Source organism: Chiloscyllium plagiosum, unplaced genomic scaffold (genome assembly GCF_037043375.1).
Source record: "Chiloscyllium plagiosum isolate Xiang-an unplaced genomic scaffold, Cpla_swu_hap1 HiC_scaffold_23, whole genome shotgun sequence".
NCBI lineage: Eukaryota > Metazoa > Chordata > Chondrichthyes > Orectolobiformes > Hemiscylliidae > Chiloscyllium > Chiloscyllium plagiosum.
In genome coordinates this window covers 17,399,556-17,419,520 of record NW_028270161.1, presented here as the reverse complement: position 1 = coordinate 17,419,520, position 19,965 = coordinate 17,399,556, and the positions used below count along the sequence as shown (strand labels likewise).

Genomic DNA, 19,965 nt, shown 5'->3' with positions numbered 1-19,965 from the left:
AATTGGGAATATGGGATGGCATTTTTGCAAGAGATAGGGTGGGAAGAGGTGTAATCCAGGTAGCTGTGGGAGTCGGTGGGTTTGTAAAAAATGTCAGTGTCAAGTCGGTCGTCATTAATGGAGATGGAGAGGTCCAGGAAGGGGAGGGAGGTGTCAGAGATGGTCCAGGTAAATTTAAGGTCAGGGTGGAATGTGTTGGTGAAGTTGATGAATTGCACAACCTCCTCGCGGGAGCACGAGGTGGCGCCAATGCAGTCATCAATATAGCGGAGGAAGAGGTGGGGAGTGGTGCCAGTGTAATTACGGAAGATCAACTGCTGTACGTAGCAAACAAAGAGACAGGCATAGCTGGGGCCCATACGTGTGCCCATGGCTACCCCTTTGGTCTGGAGGAAGTGGGAGGATTCAAAGGAGAAATTGTTAAGGGTGAGGACCAGTTCGGCCAAACGAATGAGATTGTCGGTGGAAGGGTACTGCTGGGGACGTCTGGAGAGGAAAAAACGGAGGGCTTGGAGGCCCTGGTCATGGCGGATGGAGGTGTAGAGGGATTGGATATCCATGGTGAAGATGAGGCGTTGGGGGCCGGGAAAACGGAAGTCTTGGAGGAGGTGGAGGGCGTGGGTGGTGTCTCGAATGTATGTGGGGAGTTTCTGGACTAGGGGGGATAGGACAGTGTCGAGGTAGGTAGAGATGAGTTCAGTGGGGCAGGAGCATGCTGAGACAATGGGTCGGCCAGGGTGGTCAGGCTTGTGGATCTTGGGAAGGAGGTAGAACCGGGCATTGCGGGGTTCCCGGACTATGAGGTTGGAAGCTGTGGGTGGGAGATCTCCTGAGGTGATGAGGTTCTGTATGGTCTGGGAGATGATGGTTTGGCGATGGGGGGTGGGGTCATGGTCGAGGGGGAAGTAGGAAGAGGTGTCCTCGAGTTGGCGTTTGGCTTCAGCAGTGTAGAGGTCAGTGCGCCAGACTACCACTGTGCCCCCTTTATCTGCTGGCTTGATGGTGAGGTTGGGATTGGAGCAGAGGGATTTGAGGGCTGCGCGTTGTGAGGGTGAGAGGTTGGAGTGGGGGAGGGGGTAGACAGGTTGAGACGGTTAATGTCCCGGCTGCAGTTGGAAATGAAGAGGTCGAGGGCAGGTAATAGGCCAGCGTGGGGTGTCCAGGTGGATGCAGTGTGTTGGAGATGCGAAGGGGTCCTCAGAAGGTGGGTGGGAATCCTGATTGTGAAAGTAAGCTCGGAGGCGGAGGCGACGGAAGAATTGTTTGACATCACAGCATGTATTAAATTCATTGATGCGTGGACGGAGGGGGATGAAGGCGAGTCCTTTGCTGAGGACTGATCGTTCGACCTCATTGAGGGGGAGGTCTGGGGGGGATGGTGAAAACTCGGCAGGGCTGGGAGCTGGCATCTGGTGTGGGTGTAGAGCTGGGAGTGGGGGCGGAACCTGTAACTGGAGTGGGTGTGATGGTGGGGGGAATGGGGGTGGAGTCATGAGCAGGGGTAGTGTTTCCCTCGGAGTTCTGGGGGGTGGGGATCGTGACAGTGGGGTCTGTGGGGGGCATGTCAGCAGAATGCAGGTGAGTGGCTCTGGTGGGGGCGGAAGTGGTGGTGACCACGGCAGTAGGGGTGGCGGAAGTCACTGAGCATGTGGCATCAGCGATGATATGAGGGGCGGAAGTGATGTCACGTGTGGCTTTATCACTGCATGTGTGTGAACCTACCAATGGATGTTTTGGTAAATAATGATACCAAGAAGTGTCTGCAATTCTATCGGAAACAGGAGAGAAGAATAACGTTTAAGTGGATCGTTGTATCATCACAACACTTAAAAATGTTTAGCAGCTTGTAAAATCCATTGAGGAAATCAAGGACCTTTCCTTTGATGGTGCAATCCAGTCAAACAATGTTTCTCAATACATCCTTCAATCAATCTTTCTCTTCAAAGACACATTTGATAATAAAGTCATTTTATGTGTTTGAGCTCAATGATCAAAGCTTGATGAGGTGATGGTCTGTGGGAGGAGGTTTCCTATAGAGTTAATTGGAGACAGTCACCTATCCATTCTGTGCATTGGTCATATGGTCTTGAAAAATTAGCATAAATTTGACAGTGTGAGTAGGACTTTGCAAGAATGGCAAGAGATCCACTTGGGCCAGTAAGGTGAAAAGCACATTGTTGGCCTGAATAGGAGGATTGAAAGGTTGCATAACCTAAATGACTCTACTAGGATCCAAATACTAGAGAACCTCCTCCCACAGACCATCACCTCATCAAGCTTTGATCATTGAGCTCAAACACATAAAATGACTTTATTATCAAATGTGTCTCTGAAGAGAAAGATTGATTGAAGGATGTATTGAGAAACATTGTTTGACTGGATTGCACCATCAAAGGAAAGGTCCTTGATTTCCTCAATGGATTTTACAAGCTGCTAAACATTTTTAAGTGTTGTGATGATACAACGATCCACTTAAACGTTATTCTTCTCTCCTGTTTCCGATAGAATTGCAGACACTTCTTGGTATCATTATTTACCAAAACATCCATTGGTAGGTTCACACACACGCAGTGAGAAAGATTGGAGAGTGTGAAGACAGGTTCAAACAAAAAATTAGATGTGTAATTTATTTTATTACTTACCTTTACTCCTGGGAGTCCTGGCACTCCTGGAGAACCTCTTGCACCTTGGATTCCGGGTATACCTGTATTACCTGGGATGCCTTGAATACCCTGAGCCCCTGGAGGGCCTGATATCCCTGGTTCTCCCTAATTTAAATAAATCACAACTTTACATTCACATAACATTTAAGAATTTTGTCTCACTTTGATCTCATAGAGTTCTTGATTTTAATTCATTTGGAATTTCCTGAAAAACCTGCACTAAAGAAGGACACAGTGTGTCAAACCAAAGTCTTGTTCATGGACAAAATAGTGCACTTTATTGCATAGAATTCCATTGCCAACACTCCATTGAATCCTGTTGGCATTAGGTATTGTTCATATAAAGATTTATGATTACTTTACAAAGCAAGACGATAAAATATGTGTATGTGTTTAGCATAAAGCCTACAAACAAATGGGCCTTCATTATCATTAATTTCTTAAGTCGACTGAAAGAGGTTCACTCAGTGTAATATAGTGACTGATATTTAAAAAGCCAAATATGGAAGTCATTCTTTGTTCAAAGTTTGTGAGAAGATTTGTAGCTCAGGTGCTTGTTGTTGTGGTTCTGTTCGCCGAGCTGGGAATTTGTGTTGCAGACGTTTCGTCCCCTGTCTAGGTGACATCCTCAGTGCTTGGGAGCTTCCTGTGAAGCGCTTCTGTGTTGTTTCCTCCGGCATTTATAGTGGTTTGTCTCTGCCGCTTCCGGTTGTCAGTTCCAGCTGTCCGCTGCAATGGCCAACCCGAACCCAATATACCAGCCACTGCAGCGGACAGCTGGAACTGACAACCGGAAGCAGCAGAGACAAACCACTATAAATGCCGGAGGAAACAACACAGAAGCGCTTCACAGGAGGATCCCAAGCACTGAGGATATCACCTAGACAGGGGACAAGACGTCTGCAACACAAGTCATTCTTTGTTGATAACATCCACAAATGACAATGGAGATAAATAGCTAGCGATTTGTTGTAAGTACTTTGCTGAGAGTTTGGAAATTGTGCAGTGAACCAGGTTTTAAGTGGCTTACAGTCTTCACAATTCACCAACTGTTCCTTCTGTTGCTATGCAGAATAAGTCCCTTCAGAAAGAGAGTGGCAAAAGTGCTATCATAAAGCTATGTGTAGGCAGGCAAAATAATTTTGTGGGAATCATACGTAATATGCAGGATCCAAAAGCTGTATCTTTTGAAAAATTGACTTTTAAACTCGAGGGAAACTTTTATAGGCATAGAGGTCCACAGCAAATAAAAGGGCATACAGCCCATCAGGTCTACACCATCAAAAACAGTCACCTAACTATTTTAATCCCATATTCCAGTACTTGGTCCATAGTCTTGCATGCCTTGGCATCACATCTGTACATCTAAATATTTCTTAAATGTTATGAGAGTTTTTCCCACTCTTACAGGCGACAAGTTCTAGATTACCACCATCCCCTGCATGAAAAAGTGTTTCCACATGTCAACCTCCTGTTCCTTACCATAAATCCATGCCCTGGTTATTGGTCCCTCTACTAAGCAGAGAAATCCTTCCTGTTTACTCTGTCTCTGACCATGATAATTTTATACATCTCAATTATGCCGTCATTCAGTCTCCTCTGCTCGAAAGGAGGCAATTCAGGCTCTCTTCGTAACTAAAACTCTCCAGTCCAGGCAACATCTTGGTGAATCTCCTCTGCATCCTCACCAATGCAATCACATTCCTCCTATAATGTGGATTCCAATACTGCACACAATAATTTAGCTGTAGCCAAGTAAACTTAGTAGACAGTTCCAGCATAACCTCCCTCCTCTAAGATAAAACAAAGAACTGCAGATGTTGAAGATTTAAAACAGAAACAGAAATCGCTGGAGAAACTCAACAGGTCTGACCGCAGTTGTGGTGGTGTGTTGAAGTGGCAGGCAACAGGAAGCTCGGGCTCATTTTTAAGGATTGAGTACAGGTGTTCTGCAAACCAGTCATCCAGTTTGTTTCATTTCCCCAATGGAGAGGAGACAACATTGTGAGCAGTGAATACAATAGACTAGATTGAGTGAAGTGCAGGCAAATCATTGCTTCACTTGGACGGTGTATCTGGAGCCTTGATAAGTAAGAAGGGATGAAGAAAATAGGCAGGTGTTACACCTTCTGCAATTGCATGGGAAAGTGCCGTGGGGTTGTGAGGAGTTTTGTGAGTGGAGGAAGAGTGAACTAGCGTGTCCTGGAGTGAATGGTCCCTGTGAAATGCTGACAAGGGAAGGGAATATGTATCTGATATCCTGCTGGAGGTGGCCGAAGTTTTGCTTTCCTAATTTCCTTCTCATGCTTCCCCTTGCACATCTATATTCCTCTCATGTGTCTGCTATTATGAGCCCTCAGTATCTGCTGTAAACATCCATTTTTCTCTTGATGTAATCCTGTATATCATTTGATATCCAGGATTCACTGGATAAGTTGACCTCAGTCCTTATCCTTATTGAAACATGTTGGTCCTGAATTCTCCCTACTTCCTTCTTGAATGTGTTCCACTGCTCTGGTACAGATTTACCTAAAAGTATATGCTCCCAGTCCACTCTGGCCAAATCACACCTGATCTTATTAAAATTTAGAGATGGAAATGTGTTGCTGGAAAAGCGCAGCAGGTCAGGCAGCATCTAGGGAACAGGGGAATCGACGTTTCGGGCATTAGGAAGGGCTAATGCCCGAAACGTCGATTCTCCTGTTCCCTAGATGCTGCCTGACCTGCTGCGCTTTTCCAGCAACACATTTCCATCTCTGATCTCCAGCATCTGCAGACCTCACTTTCTCCTTATTAAAATTTAGCCTTGTCTTGGCTTAGAACTTTGATTTCAGGCCCATGCTTGTCCTTTTCCATAATGCTCTTGAATCTAATAAAGTTATGATCACTGTCTGCAAAATGCTCCCCCACTAATACTTTAATCACTTGCTTGGCTTCATTACCTAAAATAGAATCCAGGATTGCCCCTTGGTTTTAGGGCCTTCTACACATTGGCTTAAAAAGCTATCCTGGATGCATTTAAGAATCCTGCTCCCTCGAAACCTTCACACTGTGGCTCCCCTGTTAATGTTGAGTAAGTTGAAATGCCCTACTATCGATACACTATTGTGCAATGTGACATATGAATAATCTTGAGAGTCCCAATAATGTACTACCTTCTGTTTTCATCAAGTCATTTCCTAAACAAACAGATGCTGTGATAAAGCAAGCTTCATACCTTTTTTCCAGGAGATCCTGATTGACCAATTGGACCTCTGAATCCAATGCCAGGCTCTCCCTGGAAGTTAAGATGGACCCATTATAGAACCTAAATAATGAGCACTTTTCAAACACCATTGACAATCGGTTATAATAATATTGGCAACTATCTTTTCCAATCCATTGTGCACATAAACTAATTTCAGTTAACACTCAGGCTGCAAGCCATACAAGAAGACAACTTATTCTCAAAGAGTGACAGCTCACTACCATCATCTCAAAGAAAATGCTGGTCTTGCCAGTTATGCTCACATCCTGTGAATGAGTTAAAGAAGCCTCCGAAACTGTTTTTGGTACAATGTGCCACAGGAAATATTAACATAACTTTTAATTTTGAAGAGATGATTGGCTTTTCAGTCCAATATATTTCCAGCATGTTCTGTTTTATTTCAGATTTCCATTAGATCCTTGGAAAACATTGGCTGTGACAGTGAAAATCTGGAAGAGAAGCTATTGATAAAGTTGTTCAGATTACAACTGGATAGGTCAGAGTGGAATCAAGCAAGGTCAGTCATAGTTGGACAATGGCAGTGCTTCTGGAGGAGGGAATGATGAACTGAGTCATAGAACTGCAGAAGGGTCCAGAGTGGTGAAAAGGGATAATCCAACTATAACCTGTACCATTACTACATCCCAACCCTTGGCACCCACACCATTATAGCTAACTTCCCATTATTAATACAGGGATGTCTCAGTACATCCATGTGCTTTTCATTCAAATGGATCTTAGACAGGAGCTTCCTATCTTGACATCTCTATTAGCAGTTTTACATTGCTTCTTTTCCATAAACTGGGACACCGGGCATTATAGACAGGGAAACAAATCCTATTACATAGATTTTTTTTTATTCTGCACTTTCTTATGCTGGGTTTGGCCTGTCTATAATTGATGCTAACCCAATTGTATTAGACACAAATGCTATTTAAGGTAAGAAGATGTTTCATTGAACCAGTAGCAACAATCCCCACTTAGATCAGCAGAAGAAAATCTAGAAAATTGTCATTCAACTAAAAACTATTAATGTAAATGTTAATCATACCTTTTGACCTTTCTCACCAATTTCTCCTTTGTCATCCTAAAGTAAAAATAATCCATATGTAGTATTATATGTGGATTGATTAACATTTTCATTAACAGGGGTATTTGACTGTTCATGTATTTTATTGATTTTCTTGCTCCAAATAAGTTGGTATTCATAATGATTTATATTGATGTGATGGACTAATATTCATAAACTGGAGCAAAAATTACATAATAGTAATATCTCTTAATTATAGAATTAATAGGGTAATGACAATTCCTACTTGGCTTCCAGGTGTTCCAGGTTCCCCCTGAAAATATAAATAAAGAGAAATAGCATTTATGAGGTTGGGGTGGTCAGAACAATTGAAAACAAACCACTGTTGGCTAATGAACATAAATAATCAATTCAAATGATATTAGATTAAATATTCAGTTTGGCATTCCTGGAGAAAGATTTAAGTGAGAAATGCAGATTCTGGGTAATCCAAGATGGAGGACAGGAAGACGTTGTGGCTGCAAGAACTGCTCCTTTTTTGAGGTATTTTAGGTATTGGAGGTGATTTTTTCAAATTCGAGGAGCAGCAATTACTGTTTTATATGCTGTTGCATTGTTTGGGAAAAAAAGTCAAAACAACGGCACTTTTAAAAGGGAGAAAGACAGATAAAAGGCAGCGACCACATAGTCAGTGAGGGAGAGATAGAAAGAAACCTACACTGCTAACTGACACAGCAGTGAATCTGTACAATTACTGCCTTTGCTGTTTGAGTTCGTGTATCTCTGGACATCGGAGTGTGTCCAGGAAAAATGAACAAACAATGAAATTCACAGTTGACTTTGGATGAACCTGTATGGGAGAGCTCACAGCACAGGAACAGACAAGTGCGCAGTTTTTAACATGTAACCTTGCTGTAAGTCTGCAGTAGTGAGTAATGTGGGTTCTTTCTTGATTATATGTTTTATCGAAATCTGTCTCTTGATTAAATTTTAAAAATATAAACCATAAGTACTAAGTTAGCCTGGAGTACTATTTTTAAAGCAAAAAAGCAGTGCTATTTTCTGGGTCTGTAGATTGTGAAGGAGCAAAGATGGCCTTTAGAGAGTGATATGTTCTTCCTATCGGGTGTGGGAGTTTAGAAAAAGTTTCCATGTTACTGATTATTATATCTGCAGGAAGTGTCTTTGTTTGCAAATCCTATCAGTTATAGGCAATGAGGAATTTACAAGAGCTAGAGCTAGGCTTTGATGGATGGCAGTTATAGGAAGGGAGAAAAGCTGTAGATACAGTCAGGTAGTTGGGTTGACTCCAGGTAAGGTAGGAGGGGTAGGCAGGTAGTCCAGGAGTGTTCTGTGGCTGGCCCCATTTCAAACAAGTATGCTTTTTTGGAAAATATAGGGGGTGCTGGACTCCCAGGAGAATGTTTTACAAACAGTCAAGTTTCTGCAATCAAGACAGGTTGTGATGTAATGAGGAGTATGTCAGGTTCCAAGCGATCGATTGTGATAGGGGATGTTCTTGTCAGAGGTACAGACAGACATTTCTGCAGTCAGCAGTGAAAAATCAGAATGGTGTGTTGACACCCTAGTGCCAGGATCAAGGATATATCAGGGAGGGTGCAGGATGTACTTGAAGGGCAAGGGACCAGCAGGAGGTCATTGTACACATGGACAACAACATAGGAAGGGAAAAGGATGAGATTCTGAAGGGAGAATAAAGAAAGTTAGGCAGGAGTTTAAAATGGAGGTCCTCAAGGGTAGTAATATCTGGATTACTCCTGGTTCTATAAGCTCGTGAGGGTAGAAATAGGAAGATAGAGCGGATGTATGCTGAGGAGCTGGTGCAGGGGAGAAGGGTTTACATCTTTGGATCATTTGAATCTCTTCTGTGGTAGAAGTGACCTGTACAAGAAGGATAGATTGCACCTGAATTGGAAGGGGACTAATATATTGGCAGGGAAATTTGCAAGAGCTGCTCAGGAGGGTTTAAACTAGATGGTGGGGGATGGGACCCAGAGAAATAGTGAGGAAAGAGATCAATCAGCGACTGGTACAGTCGGGAAGTGGAACAAGTCAAACAGTCAGGGCAGGAAGGAACAAAGCAGAGAACAAGGTCGGACTGATAAATTAAATTGCATTTACTTCAATGCAAGAGGCCTAACAGGGAAGGCAGATGAACACAAGGCATTGTCAGAAACATGGGAGTGGGATATCATAGCAGTTACAGAACTGTGGCTCAGGAATGGACAGGACTGGCAGCTTAATATTCCAGGATACAATTGCTATAGGAAGGATAGAAGGTGGGGGGGGAGGGGGGGGGGTGGTCAAGAGAAGAGGGGGAGTGATGTTTTTGATATTACAGCTGTACTTAGGGAGTACAAAGTTAAAAATCACACAACACCAGGTTATAGTCCAACAGGTTTAATTGGAAGCTTTCGGAGCGACGCTCCTTCATCAGGTGATTGTTACAAGCGTGCTTCCAATTAAACCTGTTGGACTATAACCTGGTGTTGTGTGATTTTTAACTTTATACACCCCAGTCCAACACCGGCATCTCCGAATCATGAGTACTTAGGGAGAATATTCATGGGAATACATTCAGGGAAGTAATTTGGTTAGAAGTGAGAAATAAGAAAAGGATGATCACCATATTGGGATTGTATTATAGACCCCCTAATAGCCAGTGGGAAATTAAGAAACAAATTTGTAAGGAGATTTCAGTTATCTGGAAGAATAATAGAACATAGAACATAGAACAGTACAGCACAGAACAGGCCCATCAGCCCACAATGTTGTGCCGACCACTGATCCTCATGTATGCACCCTCAAATTTCTGTGACCATATGCATGTCCAGGAGTCTCTTAAATGTCCCCAATGACCCTGCCTCCACACAACTGCTGTTGGCAACGCAATCCATGCTCTCACAACTCTCTGTGTAAAGAACCTGCCTCTGACATCCCCTCTATACTTACCTCCAACCAGCTTAAAACTATGACCCCTCGTGTTAGTCATTTCTGCCCTGGGAAATAGTCTCTGGCTATCGACTCAATCTATGCCTCTCATTATCTTGTATACCTCAATTAGGTCCCCTCTTCTCCTTTTCTCCAATGAAAAAAGTCCGAGCTCAGTCAACCTCTCCTCATAAGATAAGCCCTCCAGTCCAGGCAGCATCCTGGTAAACCTCCTCTGAACCCGCTCCAAAGCATCCACATCTTTCTTATAATAGGACGACCAGAACTGGACACAGTATTCCAAGTGCGGTCTAACCAAAGTTTTATAGAGCTGCAACAAGGTCTCACGACTCTTAAACTCAATACCCCTGTTAATGAGAGCCAAAACACCATATGCTTTCTTAACAACCCTGTCCACTTGGGTGGCCATTTTAAGGGATCTATGTACCTGCACCCCAAGATCCCTCTGTTCCTCCACTGCCAAGAATACTATCCTTAATCCTGTACTCAGCTTTCAAATTCGACCTTCCAAAATGCATCACCATTATCCAGGTTGAACTCCATGTGCCACCTCTCAGCCCATCTCTGCATCCTGTCAATGTCCCGCTGCAGCCTACAACAGCCCTCTATACTGTCAACGACACCTCCAACCTTTGTGTCATCTGCAAACTTGCTGACCCATCCTTCAATCCCCTCATCCAAGTCATTAATAAAAATTACAAACAATAGAGGCCCAAGGACAGAGCCCGTGGAACACCACTCACCACAGACTTCCAGGCAGAATATTTTCCTTCTACTACCACTCGCTGTCTTCTGTTGGCCAGCCAATTCTGTATCCAGACAGCTATGTTCCCCTGAATCCCATTCCTCCTGACCTTCTGAATGAGCCTACCATGGGGAACCTTATCAAATGCCTTGCTGAAGTCCATATACACCACATCCACAGCTCGACCTTCATCAACTTTTCTAGTCACATCCTCAAAGAACTCCATAAGGTTTGTGAGGCATGACCTGCCCCTCACAAAGCCATGTTGACTGCATTTAATCAAGCCATGCTCTTCCAGATGGTCATAAATTCTATCCCTCAGAATCCTTTCTAACACCTTGCAGACGACAGATGTGAGACTTACTGGTCTGTAATAGGGTGGTTATGGGAGGAGATTTTAACTTTCCAAACAAAAACTGGGATTGCCATAGTGTTAAGGGCTTAGACAGAGAGGAATGGGTTAAGTGTGTACAAGCAAATTGTCTGATTCAGTATGTGGATGTTCCTACTAGAGAAGGTGCAACCTTGACCTACTCTTGGGAAATAAGGCAGGGCAGGTGACTGAGGTGTCAGTGGAGGAGCACTTTGGGGCCAGTGACCATAATTCTAATGGTTTTAAAATAGTGACGGAAAAGGATAGACCGGATCTAAAAGTTGAAGTTCTAAATTGAAGGAAGGCTAATTTTGATGGTATTAGGCAAGAACTTTCAAAAGCTGGTTGGAGGCAGATGTTCGCAGGTAAAGGGAAGGCTGGAAAATGGGAAGCCTTCAAAAATTAGATAATGAGAGTCCAGAGACAGTATATTCCTTTTAGGTTGAAAGGAAATGCTGGTAGGTGTAGGGAATGATGGATGACTAGAGAAATTGAGGTTTTGGTTAAGAAAAAGAGGGAAGCATATGTCAGGTATAGGCAGGAGAGATCGAGTGAATCCTTAGAGTATAAAGGCAGTAAGAGTATATTGAAGAGGGAAATTGGGAGGGCAGAAAGGGGACATGAGATAGCTTTGGCAAATAGGGTTGAGGAGAATTCAAAGGGTTTTTATAAATACATTAATGACAAGAGGGTAACTAGGGAGAGAATAGGCCCCCTCAAAGATCAATAATGCAGCCTATGTGTAGAGTCGCAGGAGATGGAGGAATTTACTAAATGAGTATTTTGCATCAGTATTTACCATGGAGAAGGACATTTAAGATATAGAATGTAGGACAATAAATAGTAACATCTTCGAAAATGTCCATATTACAGAGGAGGAGGTGTTGGATCTCTAGAAACGCATGAAAGTGGATAAATCTCCAGGACCTGGTCAGGTATACCCTCGAACTCTGTAGGAAGCTAGGGAAGTGATTGCTGGATTCCTTGCTGAGATATTTGTATCATCTCAGTCACAGGTGAGGTGCCGGAAGACTGGAGGTTGGCTAACGTGGTGCCACTATTTAAGAAAGGTGTTAAGAAAAGCCAGGGAACCAGTGAGCCTGCCATTGGTGATGGGCAAGTTGTTGGAGGGAATCCTGAGGGACAGGATTTACATGTATTTGGAAAGGCAAGGACTGATTAGGGATAGCCAATATGGCTTTGTGCATGGGAAATCATGTCTCACAAACTTGATTGAGTTTTTTGAAGAAGTAACAGAGGATTGATGAAGGCAGAACGGTGGATGTGATCTCTGTGGACTTCAGTAAGGTATTCAACAAGGTTCCTCATGGTAGACTGGTTAGCAAGGTTAGATTTCTTGGAATACATGGAGAACTAGAACTGGTTCGAAGGTAGATGACAGAGTGTGGTGGTGGAGGGTTGCTTTTCAGACTGGAGACCTGTGACCAGTGGAGTGTCACAAGGATCGGTGCTGTGTCCTCTACTTTTTGTCATTCATATAAATGATTTGGATGTGAACGTTGGAAATATAGTTCAGGTGAGCCAATGGGCTGAGGAGTGCCAGATGGAGTTTAATTTAGATAAATGCGAGGTGCTGCGTTTTGGAAAAGCAAATCAGAGCAGGAGTTATACACTTAATGGTAAGGTCCTGAGGAGTGTTGCTGAATAAAGAGACCTTGGAGTGTAGGTTCAAAGTTCCCTGAAAGTATAGTCGCAGGTCGATAAGATAGTGAAGAAGGCATTTTGTATGCTTTCGTTAATTGGTCAGACAATTGAGTGTAGAAATTGAGAGGTCATATTGTGGCTGCACAGGACATTGGTTAGGCCACTTTGGGAATATTTCTTGCAATTCTGGTCTTCTTCTTATTGGAAGGACGTTGTGAAACTTTAAAGGGTTCAGAAAAGATTTACAAACATATTGCCATGGTTGGAGGATTTAAGTTATAGGGAGAGGCTGAATAGGCTGGGGCTGCTTCCTTTGGAGCATCAGAGGCTGAGGGATGATGGGTAGGATAAATAGACAAGGGTTTTTCTCTGGGGTGAGGGAGTCCAGAACTAGAGGGCTAGGTTTAGGGTGAGAGGGGAAGGATATAAAAGAGGCCTAAGGGGAAACGTTTGCCTGCAGAGGGTGGTGCGTGTATGGAATGAGCTGCTAGAGGAAGTGGTGAAGGCTGGTACAATTACAATGTTTAAAAGGCATCTAGATGGGTATGTGAATAGGAAAGGTTTAGTGGGATATGGGCCAAGTGCTGGCAAATGGGACTAGAATAGGTTAAGATATCAGGTCGGCATGGACGGGTTGGACCAAAAGGTCTGTTTCTGTGCTGTACATCTCAGTGACTCTATGAGTCTAATAGAGTGTAAACCCCATATTTCAAATAAATCAGAGCTCTTTAGTTGTCCAAGACTGTTTTAAGTTGTCAATAGTAATGGTTAGACCAATTAAACTCAATAATTGAGGAAGTAGCAGCACAGAAGAAGTTAAAATTGTTTTTCAAAATGAGCCTTCAGAGGCTCACTGGTGATGTTACCTAGCATGGTGACGAAATATCTAAAAACAAACCTCCCAGCTCAGCGAACAAACTTACAACCTGAATTATAACTTGCGGTTTGGAAAGTTACTGAATAGCATGTTTGATTTCGGTGTAGAAATATTGCTTCAGTTGGGAATTAGTAGAGGTTTGGCTTTTATATATAAAGACATAGTGATGAATTGAGGCTCTGTCTGCTCATTCAGATGGATGTAAAAGGTCTCACACAATATTCAAATAAGAGAAAGGTGTTCTCTTGACCAACAGATATCCTTCTTTGAATACCACTAATGTGAATATTTAGTTCATGATTAATTGCAAGCCATTTAGTTCAAGTCAGTTAGAAATGAACAGCAAATATGACTCCTATATCCGATGAAGGAATAAAGAAAAAATGTCAACTTAAATAGTTAGCTTGGAAACAGCATTACAGAAGCTACAGGAGCAGACTGGGAGATAACATCTATCCAAAGCTAGGACAAAGAGCTAAGAGTCCACAGTCATGAGGTTTTTAAAGAAAATTAGAGGTTTGCTTAGCCACAAACTAATGGAAGGATCCTTAATGTAATTTGTAACTCAAGGAATAGCTTGAATTCTGAGTAAATTCTAGAGCACAGTGGCATACCTTTTATGCTGTTCCCAAGAAAGTAAATGAACCCTCAAAAGTGCATAAGATAAGGAATCTCTTGTGGGTGGGAGAAATCAAAAAATAAAAAAGTAGAATTGAGTTTGTAGCAAAACCTTACATAAACTACATGAAATAAGCTATTCGTGCTTTCTTTTTTTGTTCTGTATACAAAATGTTTGCTTTCTATTAAAGCACATGAAATGTTATGCCATAGTTACTTAGATGTTTGAATTTGTTCTTTAAACATTACCTATGATAGCAGATCATGAAACATTAAAAAACAATAGTTGGTCATTTTATTGGACATGATTTTGTACAACACAAACTGTTTTGGGTCATCCTGAAAATAGGAAAGGTACCATGTAAATTCAAGTTTTTAGAAACTGAATTGTACAGTAGAATCTTGACAAATTTAATAGACGTTCACTTGGATTTGGTATAAGGAGGTCATGACTCAAACAAACTAGTTATCATTACATTATTACCATATCACTCCTCTTCTGCAGGAAGTTATGCCAAAGCTTGTCACAATGAAGGAGAAAGTGACAGTGAACACGGGGATTTGAAAGATTAAGGGAGGAAAGCAAACTGATGGCCGAAGATAATTTTAAAAATAAGGAATACTAAACGTACTGGAGTGGACAGATTGGAGTTTTAGATTTTTGAGTGCTTAGGATGCAAAGCAGAAAATGGGGCAAAGCAATGGACAATTTTAAAAATGAGGATGTAAACACACACCAAACACCCCTACTGCCCTGTGGCTGCCCACTTCAACTCCCCCTTCCACTCAGTCAATCACATGCAAGTCCTGGGCCTCCTCCACCGCCAAATCCAAGTCACCCAACGACTGGAGGAAGAGTGCCTCATCTTCCTCCTTGGGACTCTTCAACCACATGGCATCAACATCAACTTCACTAGTTTCCTAATCTCCCCTCCCCCACCTCATCACTTGCTGAACCCTCCAAATTGGCACTGTCCTATCTGTCAATCTTCCTTCCCACCTATCCGCTCCACCCTCTGCTCAGACCTATCACAAACACCCTCCCAACTACAGCTACCTATTGCATTCCCAACTACTTTACCCTCATTCCCACTCTCCTATTTATCTCTCAGTCCCCTTTTCCATCTCCCACTCTCCCCCCCCCCCCACCCCCCCACATTCTTGATGTAGGGCTTATGCCCAAAACGTTGACTCTCCTTCTCTTCGGATATAGCCTGATCTGCTGTGCTTTTCCAGTGCCACACTTTTCGATTCAAATGTAAATTCTAAACTCAACTGGCACAAATCTGGGGATGGAGAAGGGTGGAGAGGGTGGGTCAATGGCCTACAGAACTTGGACAGCAAGACAAGCAAGAGTATGGAGCATAGTGTGGCTGAGGTGTTAGTTTATAATCTTTTTGATAAGTTGAAGCTTGTGGAGGATAATACTGGAGCCAGCCACCAGAATATTAAATTAAGTCAAGTCAATTCTTAATACTCTTGAACCAATAGAATGATAGAGACAGCAACAAATTATGGACAATATTACAGAAGTGGAAGAAAACAATTCTGAAAATGTAGCAAATCTGAGGAGGAAGCTGAGTCCAGGATGGAGTAGGACACTAAGTTCAGTACCTTGAAACCCAGTTGTTATAATGTTCCTGAAAAAAACTGAAGAAAATGGTGTCAACATTTCCAACATTCAACTAGAAGACGCTTGAGAGTATGGTAATAAATATAGGAGCAATGGAAGAGGCAATGCTTGCAAGGTTTCTGAGTAATCATGGATAAGGACATCTTACTGGCAGTATTTATTCAGGCTTTTAAAGGAATGGTCCCACACAAATGACATGCAAAAAGGATCTTGCCTAACTATGAATTAGAAAGCAGCAACTAATCATAGAAAGCCATTCCTTGTGTTGGGTACTAATGATTAGTAGAATTCTTTAGGACCTGCTCACTCAGAATTTTCTCTTTGTGATCCTAATTAATAACTTGCATTAAATTATTCTGAGTTGAATCTGTAAATTTATGGATGTCACTTTGTCAAATCAGTTGGTCCCTCAGATACAGCACAAAACAAAAATGGACATCTTGTGCTTATAATTGAGAACTACAATATTTCAGGGAAAGTGCAGTTCAGGCCACCTACATTGCTAACAATGTTCATGGAAACAGGGTGAGAGGAGATTCATGAGGAGAATAAACGTCAGCAAGAACCAGTTGAATGTTGCCAATCTCCTGATAGCTGTTGAAAATGTCAGCATTTTATTTGAGGAGAAACATTTCCCATCACTTTTTTTCCGACATACCTTATGGCCTGGTTCACCTTTTTCACCCTGGAAGGAAACATCAATACTGGATAAGGCAATTACATCACAAACCAAAACCAACCTCCTGAAAGTTGTTCAAAACGTCTGCATTTTTTTTGAGGAGAAATATTTCTCTTCATTTTAAAACATTTTTCCCACAAACCATATGCCTTGTTTCATCTTTTTCACCCTGGAAGGAAACACCAGTACTACAGTGTCTATCCCATATCATACTCTAATGCATCAATCATGTTAGCACAGCATTGTCATCCTAGTTACTGTTTCTTACATTACAACAACTAACACACTTCAATGGCTGTAAATCATTTGAGATGTTTTGAAATTGTGAAAGGCACTCCAGAATTTATTTTATTTTCCTTTTTACATTCAAAGCTTCATAGAACTTTTAAAGTCAGATCCAGGAACCGTGAACATATTAGATTCGCTGTGCACAGAACATGGTAGAAATAAATAGGGTGGTGAAAATAGCATTCCTGTTTTTTAAACTATCGCTTTAAATGGAGGAAATATTGGGTGTGAACATTATTAGAGCACAATTCTCACAACTTGCTCTCCTCATTACTTTGCTGGGACAGTTAAACATACAATCATATTCAATGACATGAATATTTGGGCCATATTGTTTTGTAAAAATACCTAAATCATAGCAATTTTTTTGTATCTGAAATATTGTAATATGATTACCTCTAATACCAAGTGGACAATGCCAAGTAAACAATGCCAGTGTCCAAACAAATCATAATGTTAATTTGTACATATGATCCAATTTCCACAAAAAGTTTTCAAGGGAATCAGTCAAGATTAAAGCAATTAAACTAATGGTATTTCATATTATGTGTTATTTTTTAAAAAGAAGAGTAGCTAGGAGACAGATTGGCTATAACCTAAATAAATAGTGAAATACACTATAAAGATTGAATAGTTTATTCCTATTTCTACAACACTCAAAGTAGGAAACTTACAAATTGTACATATGTTCAGGTGAATTTCTGACCAACTGTTGACTGACATTCTTGATAGGGTGGAGGTGAAGTGGACTGTATGTGGTGGGTGGAGAGTGTGGGGCATGGTAATAAGGTGAATAACTTCATGAATTAAATAGGCACAAATATATCCATGTCTGACAATAGGAAAACTCATTATTCTTAGTAAACTATATTCTTAGTCAAATATATTCTTAGTACTCTCATACCTGAGTCAAGCAGTTGTATACTGGCATAATATTGATCGTTGTCCAGGCAGCCTAACTCACATCCAAATCTAGTGGACTTGCCACTCAGGAACAGGTAACTTTGAATGTCCAGGAGATAAAACCGTCTTCGTTGGACCAGAAACAGGAATTTTGACATTTTTTTTTTAAATTACCTTTTGACCTTTTTGCCGTGATAATTCCAGTGCAGGAGCAACAATCTTCATTGCTTTATTCTGTTAAATGAAATAAGAATTCACAACTCAGGCATATTTTAATAAAATACTTGGTACAATTGAAGAGCAAACATTTTAATGGAAAAAATTTACCTTCTCTGTTTTCAACTTTCTGCGACTAGAATCCTGAGGAAGGAATGAACCAAAAATAAATTTGATATTTTGATAGTATTTGATAGTATTTTAATGCATAGTTTTCTCAGAATGTGATGAAATTTTATTTATGTAAGAATGACGTGATCATTCACAAATGTGGAGAAATGAGATAGCATATAAATTTCAGGCTTCATTAGACCATTCAGCTTTGCCCTCTCTTTCTCTGTAACCTCTTCCAGTCCTTCAACATTCTGAGATCCAATTTTGTTCCAATTTTGGCCTCTTGTAGATCCTCAATTTTAACCCTGCAACATTAACATTCTTATCATTAGCATTCTATGTACCAAGGTCTGGAACTACCTCAGTAAATCTCAACATCTCTCTTGCAGCTTCTCTCTTTTAAGGTAGTCTTCAAACCTCTCTCTTTAATAGAGTTATATGCCAGCTGATGTCAAATATATTTCTTTGGATTTTTATTGTGTTAAAGGTGCCACGTAAGTGCAAGTTGCTGTTGCATACTCGCACTTCCTTGAGTATTGCTAATAAAAAAAAGTCAGAGCTTTTTGTCTTGCACTCATCAGGATAATTCACAAGAATACCAATTCAAGGCAAAACCAACGTTCAGAATGTATGAGAGAAGAGGTGAGAAGAAATTACTTCTCTTAAAGGGTCCATGAATCTGCAACTCACTACACCAGAGTGCATTAGTTGTTGGGACACTGGGTAAATTTAAAGAGGCGATAGATAGATGTTTGATAAGTAATGGATTGAATGATTATGGAAAACAGACAGATAAGTAAAGTTGAGGCTAAATTGAGATTAACGATGATTATATTAAAAGCAGAACAGGCTCCAGTGCCCAAATTCCAGCTCTTCCCTTCTTATGGAAGTTCTGACTGGTTGGCAAGTGGTGATCTTGTCCCACCACCAAGTGTGTGAATCAATATTCATTGATCTAATGAACTCAGCAACCTATGTAGTTGAGCTCATTTGTAATGATGGCACATATGCCTAAGTAGGTAGTGTTAACATAGGATTCAGTTAGGCACAGCTCTCACAAAAAGTTTCATTGGAATCCATGGTGATTGTATCTTTGATAGAATTGTACCTAATATTGGAACCCTTGTATAATTCTGAAATGTAGAGGATACCTTTGCTATATTTGAATCCACATTGGCACGTAAGAGTTTCCTTACATGATTTAGTGGGCTCCATTGTGCACTAAACTTCACTGTAGAAATGGAATATTCAATGAACTCCTTTTCCTCAATATGCCAGTTGAAAAACAGGCAGTGGGTCTCAATTACTGTCTACTACAAATTTACCTTCATTGTTCAGTAGAGACACATTAACCAATTGAAATCTGCACCCCCATTCTAAGTGATTAAAGACTTAACATTAATGTAGGTTTGTTCTATACATTTGATCTTTTGCTATAAATTCTGTGTCCTATGATCCTGCCCCACTAGCTACCTGATGAAGGAGCAGTGCTCTGAAAGCTTGTAATTCTAATTAAACCTGCTGGACTATAACCTGGTGTTGTGTGATTTTTAACAGTACAGACATTGGCATTGCTACAGTTCTATGCACTTTAAAACTGGCCTTATTGGATACCTCATAAATGGGGTTTGAGCCATCTTTCTTACCTTGCAAACATAATGCTGAAATTGGGCATGTCAAAGCCATCCTGTGAGATAATGGCAACCCTGATCAGATAATTCCTTGCTATATATTGTGAAAGACCTTGAGGTTCTTGGTCCTGAAAAGATATCCAGTCTACCTCAGATTACTTTGGAAAGGTGAAGAATTTCAAGTATTTAAGCAACAGCAGCAACAAAAGTGGTAATATCCACAAACAGGATGCTGTTGTCAAACCAAAAACACATTTTACCTATCACAAAAATGTGTAAAGTAGTATATGAATTTCAGTGCTAGTGTGAC

The 19,965-nt window shown here is 41.3% G+C and overlaps 1 protein-coding gene across 1 annotated transcript in view; it reads right to left on the bottom strand.

Moving 5' to 3' along the window:
* col7a1l (collagen type VII alpha 1-like) overlaps positions 1–19,965 on the bottom strand; it is a 432,947-nt gene that overhangs the window by 181,407 nt on the left and 231,575 nt on the right. The window contains exons 69-75 of the mRNA XM_087999395.1: positions 18,022–18,054; positions 17,869–17,928; positions 16,483–16,509; positions 7,227–7,253; positions 6,962–6,997; positions 5,881–5,940; positions 2,643–2,768 (exon numbers count right to left, since the gene is read on the bottom strand). Coding sequence (XP_087855521.1) covers positions 2,643–2,768; positions 5,881–5,940; positions 6,962–6,997; positions 7,227–7,253; positions 16,483–16,509; positions 17,869–17,928; positions 18,022–18,054 — 369 coding nt within the window. The remainder of the gene's footprint in view (positions 1–2,642; positions 2,769–5,880; positions 5,941–6,961; positions 6,998–7,226; positions 7,254–16,482; positions 16,510–17,868; positions 17,929–18,021; positions 18,055–19,965) is intronic.